Genomic DNA, 6,492 nt, shown 5'->3' with positions numbered 1-6,492 from the left:
TGATATTTGTAGTACAGCAAGAGGGAAAAGTACCTAAAAATAAAGTTATGTACATGAAGTAAATGTACTTCCCAGTACTGGTGGTGAGGGGCCTCGTACATGTTTGTCTAATAATCCATTGATGTCCTATCAGATAAAGATCTTGGAGTTAAAAGTACCTCAGTGTCATATTTACTTTAGAACTATGTCCTTGAGTGAAGAATCGGATTCAGGCTTTTTGCCAGTAAGGTTTAGACAAATAAAGAATTTGCTGTGATTTGTTTGTACTGAGCAGAAATATAAACCTATGAAATGAAAAAACAGAACAGTATATGAATATAATAAACACTATCAGATATGTTTAATCAAGAATTTGTACAGTTTGACCGTTATAAACCAACGAAAGTTCATATTTCCCATCAGAAGTGTGTTTTTAACATTAATGCGGTGATGGGGTCCCGAGCCTTATCGATGAAGTGAGTCTCAGAAAAGGAATTGAGTCTCCTCTCACCGAGCAGACACATGAATCCAAACTGCACCTCTGTTTGTTCTTAGCTGCTTTTACCTCGTGTGCATGTGATTCCTGCGTGTCCCACTCAGGACTGTCTGTAAAATAAACTGGTTTTTAATGGTGTCGGAGCGATTTGGCAAAGGATTGACTTCACTGTGCTGGCTTGGTGGAATAGTTTCCCCTTTACTGACGGAGGTGGGACATATCAAAGTTGTCCTATCTCCTCTGCACAGAAAACAAAAAAACCCCACGCCTGTGATTCACCAGTGAAGGGACTGGTTAACCATCAACCACGGACACTCCACCTCTCCTCTGGCTGGTTAGCGGCACGAGAGGGCAGGAGCAGGAGGAGAAGGAGGCGAGCTCTCCTGTCACTCACTGGTCTCCTCTCTGACACCAGCGGGTCCCATCTCACTCCAGCCGGGGCCCCAGGGAGCGACCTGGTTACTGGGCGGAGCCAGGCTGCAAAAGAACAGGGGGGGGGGGTGCAGGGGGGTTAGTGCAGGTGTGAGAAGAGAAGGAGGAGGCGGAGGAGGAGGAGGAGGAGGAGGAGGAGGAGGAGGAGGGGGTGAGGGTCGGGGGCACATTAGCTTCTTGGACGAGTCTTTCGGCCCCACTGTCAGGTAGTTGAGAATCTGTTTGTCCAAAGCAGCAGACATGGACATGGCAGACTACAGCGAGGCCCTGGACCCGGCCTACACCACGCTGGAGTTCGAAAACATGCAAGTGCTGCCCCTGGGCTCAGGTGAGTCACACACATGCCGCTGGGAAACTTCTGCTGGTTTTAAACTTTGCTGGTGAGAGGAAAGAGGGGAGCTCTGATGTGAGGTGATAGAGAAGAAGAGGACGGAGGGGTCACTTGTCCGTCCAGGGGACATCCTGACCTGCAGAGGTCCACTTGTTCTATCCCCTCTGGGTGTGAAGCATTGAGAGATTCTGATTTACTCTCAGGTCAGATGGTCCGAGCTGACTTGGCCTGTTTCAGCTTGTGCAGCGATGTGGTGTCAGATTGATTAGAGGGGCTTGTTATTTATTCTCTGAGTATCATGATCGTGGTTCTCTTGTTACAAACGTTGGTTCCCACAGTCTGAAGTGAAGATTTGTTTCACAGTGACACCAACATATTTATTCATTCAGTCTCCCATGACGCCTGGCTGTGATCCCGATTCTTAAATTCCCACTGAGCCTCAGAGAGAACTCTACCTTTACCTCTAAACTGATTTCTGGTCTGTTACAAACACGGGGTGACCAACTCCTGAGTCATCACCAGCACATGTTTATCTATAGAATGTGTCCTGACTGATTCTGTGTGAGTGATTCACTCCGACCAGTGACTGAAAAGAAAGCTGTGATTGACTTTTCAGAGGCAATCAAGCCCTCATCAGTCGCTCTCTGTTGACTGAGCCACTCACTGTCTTCATCACGGCTGTTCACACCTTATTAAATCAAACCGGCTCCGGACTCATGATCAATGTGTCTCTCCGTCCTCTCCCGTTGTCACAGACTCTTCACCGGGAGAAAGCCCCAACATGAGCGCCACCGGCCACCTGGCAGCGGGCAGCCTCTGCGCCATCTGTGGAGACCGAGCCACCGGCAAACACTACGGGGCCTCCAGCTGCGACGGCTGCAAGGGCTTCTTCAGACGCAGCGTCCGCAAGAACCACATGTACTCGTGCAGGTGAGAGCAACCCTCAGATTCATACATGTGACAGTGCAGCAAAGCTTTGACGTATTTGATCTTCTTTAATAATATATCAATATCTGTATCCATATCTTATCAGGTATTGGTCCTGCAGCCTTTCTAATCTTTGTTTTGAGTAACTGTCTAAAACCCAAAGTTATGCAGTTTTATAGTTTATTGGCAAAAAAAAACATTAAATCCTGAATCAGTGAATCGTTGCAGTTCTAATGTCCTCACTTCAACAAACCTTCCTCCGATCACTTCCCAGGTTCAACAGACAATGCATCGTGGACAAAGACAAGAGGAATCAATGCAGATACTGCCGGCTGAAGAAATGCTTCAGAGCTGGCATGAAGAAAGAAGGTGAGACAACTTTACAAAGACTCAAATCACAGCCGTCCCTGCTGAGCTGTCCCGACTCGCGTGAGTGTGTTGCGACACTCGGGGGGGGGCAGCACTTTGTTAATGTTCACTCAGTGAAGCGCTGAAGTCGCCGAGCGGCTTATGCTGAGCAAACACTTCGGAGCAATAACAGCAATATACTGATAGACATGACAACCTTGGGAGTCTTGGTTTTCTTTTGAATGACTCAGCGTCCAGAAAGAAAACCAGGAAGCATTTCTCCCGTCTCCCTCTGGTGTTTTAAAACCGTCTCAACTGCAGCAGACTTTTTATTCCTGTTTGGTTTTTCTCAGCCGTGCAGAACGAGCGAGACAGGATCAGCACCAGGAGGTCCAGCTATGAAGACAGCAGTTTACCCTCCATCAATGCACTCATCCAGGCCGACATGCTGTCCAGACAGGTACTGCATCCCGTGGGACTCACACCTCACTGCTGTTAACCACCTGTAATAAGACCCAGAGTGATTCCTCATCTGCCTCCTGCAGATCACCTCCCCCGCTCCCCTGCTGAACGGCGACATCAGGACCAAGAAGATCGCCGCCATCACGGACGTGTGCGAGTCCATGAAGCAGCAGCTGCTGGTCCTGGTGGAGTGGGCCAAGTACATCCCGGCCTTCTCTGACCTGCCCCTGGATGACCAGGTAAGACTCACTCACTGACACAGTGTACACAGTTGTATAGACACTGTGGTCACTCATCAACCAGTTCACCCAGTACCACGGTGCGGCCGACAGGCGCTCGCAGGTAGAGGCCGACCACGTTCTGCCTGGATCAATAAATGTGTCACAGAAAAGAGGAGAGGAATGAAAACACAAATCTTCATGGACTCAGAACCCTGAAGTCTTGAACCACGGTGGTTAATGGGTTTTAATCCTGAGTGAGAACATGATGAGCTGGTTTTAAAGTTATATCCCTTGTGGAATACAGAATCATTAACAGTCGATCACCAGGCCTTGGTAACTGATTACATCGGTTATATCGGTGTGTCTCTTTCTCATGCTCTCTCTTCATGAAGCTTCACTTTTCAAACCGAGCTTCATGTGTCATTTAACAAAAAGTCACGATCACACAACTAATCGGTAAATGATGTCATTGGGTTCCAGGTGGCGCTGCTGCGAGCTCATGCCGGAGAACATCTCCTGCTCGGTGCTGCCAAGAGGTCCATGCTTTACAAAGACATCCTCTTGTTAGGTAAACCTGACACATGCACAGATATCTTACCAAACTCACATCGTAAAAAATAGCATTTCCCATTTCTGCAGTCGCCTCATCCACGAGGGAAACTCTAACCTAGTGTTTTCACTTCTCCTGCAGGAAATGACCACATCGTTCCCAGGAACTGTCCGGAGCTGGAGGTGGGCCGGGTGTCGGTGAGGATCCTGGACGAGCTGGTGCTTCCCTTCCAGGAGCTCCAGATAGACGACAACGAATACGCCTGCTTGAAGGCCATCGTTTTCTTTGACCCAGGTACGACTCCCGATCCGTTTGGGATTGTGAAAGATTCTCCTCAAGCCAAAAGAAATGCCCACACACTGTACACGGATGAAAAGTTACAACTCATTAACAGATTCTTATTTGCCAACAGATGCCAAAGGTCTGAGTGACCCTGGAAAAATCAAGCGGATGCGATACCAGGTCCAGGTTAGCCTGGAGGACTACATCAACGACCGGCAGTACGACTCCCGAGGCCGCTTCGGGGAGCTGCTCCTGCTGCTGCCCACACTGCAGAGCATCACCTGGCAGATGATCGAACAGATCCAGTTTGTCAAGCTCTTCGGGATGGCCAAGATCGACAACCTGCTGCAGGAGATGCTCCTCGGAGGTGGGCACTTTTAGCTTTGAGAATCCAAGTGTGTAAAAAAGATACTGACGAACGAGAGGCCAGAAGGTTGCTGGTCCAGATCCCTGTTGGTCTGGGGTCTTTCTGTTTCCATGTTCTCCCCGTGTTTGTGTGTTTTCACCAGAGTCCAAAGGGGTTAGGGTTAATTGGAGATTCTAATTTGACCGTATAGTGTGAATGGTTGTTTATCTCTGTGTGTTGGACCTGCCTCTCGCCCAGTGTCAGCTGGGATCGGCTCCAGCTCCCAAAGTTCAGTCGATAGGTGGATTCTTTCTGCAGTCAGATGTGCTTTTTGTCTTTTGGGACTGACAGTATCTTTGTGTGTTTGTGTCTCAGGCTCTGCCAGTGAAGCTCCACATGCACCTCACTGTCTGCACCCTCACCTGGTGCAGGAGCACCTCAGCAGCAACGTCATCGTGGCCGGCAACATACCAACGCCCATCCATAACGGTCAAATCTGTAAGTGCATAAAACAGATATGTTCAGCCTAAAGTTCAGGTTTCATTTTCTGATCCCAATGCTCCATGTGCAGTCTGGTCAGGAACATGGGGGGGGGGGGGGGGGGGGGGGGGGGAGGCTCAGCAATAATCCAATAAGTTCTACATGCAAACTAATCTGGCTTATTTAGTCAAAGAGAACTTCTGTTATTCTTTCTTAGCATTTTTAATGCTCTCAGACATTTCACAAAAGTGCTTATTCCTTATCTCGGAAAAAAATATTTTTACCCCCCAAGACATGTTATAGTGCCGAGCGGTGAATAGACACCTGCTGACGTTGCACTTTCTCCTTCTAACTCGCTCCCGTTTCTCTGTGCTCCACTTTCCAGCCACTCCTGAAACCCCGATCCCGTCTCCGCCTACTGCCTCCAGCTCAGAACATTATAAAATGGCTCAGGGGGTCATAGCCACTGCGCCGAAGCAGCCAACCTCAATCCCTCAGCCCACCATTACAAAACAAGAGGCCATCTAACAACCCCCTGAATACTTATTCCAACCAGTTTTTATATTGTGTTATATCATTAAAATGTAAGTTTATACACAATCAGCATTAAAGCTGTTAAGTGACTGAAACAATGAGGTAGCTACACATTCAGAATGTAACTTCGGTGACGTCCCTTGCAGATTCTGAGTCTTCAGGGATCGATCTGCTCTCGCATGCAGGTGCAGAGGAGCTGCACCGACAGACACACAAAACCATCAGCATTGAAACGTTCCAGGAGAACTGTCGGTCTGTGAGATCGACACTTTGAGACACACAATGTTGTACATAGAGTTTGTTATCCGGTAACATCACATCATTAGCATGGCCTCAGTGTGCAGAGCGGCTTTTGTCAGGCGTGGTGATCACTACTTTATGAATGTTACAACAGGCCTTACACTGTCATGTATTTAGTGTTGCACAGTATTTTTATTTTATGTTCATTGGTGATAAACCGTTTTCAGGCATGAGCTCAAAAAGTGTAACGTGGTGGTCTCCTAAAGATTCTGTGACAAGACTCAAATGCATGTGGTTGGTTTTATAAATACCGGAAAAAGCATATTTACAAAAGTACAATTTAACGTGTTGAAATTCTCTGTGGTGCCACTTTGTAAAAGTCCCACACAGACACACTGAGGACGTTTCCTGATGATGTGTTGTATTGGTTTTTAAAATATATATTATATTTTTTGTTTAGTACTTTGTCATGGTTTAGCTGATGGAACTAATTGTGCCTTGTAACCTGTACTGCCTTTTAAAAACAGGCAATGTTTCGCCTTACAATGTGAACAGGAAATAATAAATCTCAAGATCTATTTTTACATTTTCTGCCGACCATGTTTTATTTCACTGAATAATCACAAGGGAAGAGTTTACAGACGAATGAATGTGGTTGTGTTCATAACTAAAATGTCTCTTCAGACCCATGAAAACACATTAAACTTCCCTAGATCCAGATTTGTTATTAGCACATATTTATAAATAAATGTTCCCTAGATATGCCGGATGTTTTTCATCAAGATCCAGGAAGTGTTCCCTGAGAAATGTTGAAAATTCCCTCAATGATAAAGAAAGTGAAAACAAATTGTGGGATCTCTGCCT

The 6,492-nt window shown here is 46.9% G+C and overlaps 1 protein-coding gene across 2 annotated transcripts; it reads left to right on the top strand.

Moving 5' to 3' along the window:
* Positions 1 to 1,054: 1,054 nt before the first annotated feature.
* On the top strand, positions 1,055 to 6,212 carry hnf4a (hepatocyte nuclear factor 4, alpha). 2 transcript variants are annotated; one of them, XR_009921097.1, is made up of 11 exons: positions 1,055 to 1,235; positions 1,994 to 2,168; positions 2,440 to 2,534; positions 2,867 to 2,973; positions 3,059 to 3,214; positions 3,677 to 3,764; positions 3,888 to 4,040; positions 4,159 to 4,395; positions 4,750 to 4,872; positions 5,240 to 5,438; positions 5,535 to 6,212. XR_009921097.1 is itself a non-coding variant. In XM_062391002.1 (10 exons), the coding sequence occupies exons 1-10, from the start codon at positions 1,148 to 1,150 to the stop codon at positions 5,380 to 5,382; spliced, it is 1,365 nt and encodes a 454-aa protein (XP_062246986.1). In that variant the 5' UTR covers positions 1,055 to 1,147; the 3' UTR covers positions 5,383 to 6,212. The 2 variants fall into 2 exon arrangements, 1 of the variants encoding a protein (XP_062246986.1); XM_062391002.1 differs by having other exon boundaries at positions 5,240 to 6,212.
* Positions 6,213 to 6,492: the final 280 nt, after the last annotated feature.

Source organism: Platichthys flesus, chromosome 7, assembly GCF_949316205.1.
Source record: "Platichthys flesus chromosome 7, fPlaFle2.1, whole genome shotgun sequence".
NCBI classification, from domain to species: domain Eukaryota; kingdom Metazoa; phylum Chordata; class Actinopteri; order Pleuronectiformes; family Pleuronectidae; genus Platichthys; species Platichthys flesus.
This window is presented reverse-complemented; position numbering and strand designations above follow the sequence as displayed.

Bases quoted from the DNA above. Each gene is read 5' to 3' on its own strand.
- hnf4a (XM_062391002.1), top strand. From the start codon at position 1,148: ATGGACATGGCAGACTACAGCGAGGCCCTGGACCCGGCCTACACCACG. The intron at 2,169-2,439 runs GTGAGAGCAACC...ATCACTTCCCAG, and splicing joins AACCACATGTACTCGTGCAG to GTTCAACAGACAATGCATCG. The intron at 3,765-3,887 runs GTAAACCTGACA...CTTCTCCTGCAG, and splicing joins CAAAGACATCCTCTTGTTAG to GAAATGACCACATCGTTCCC.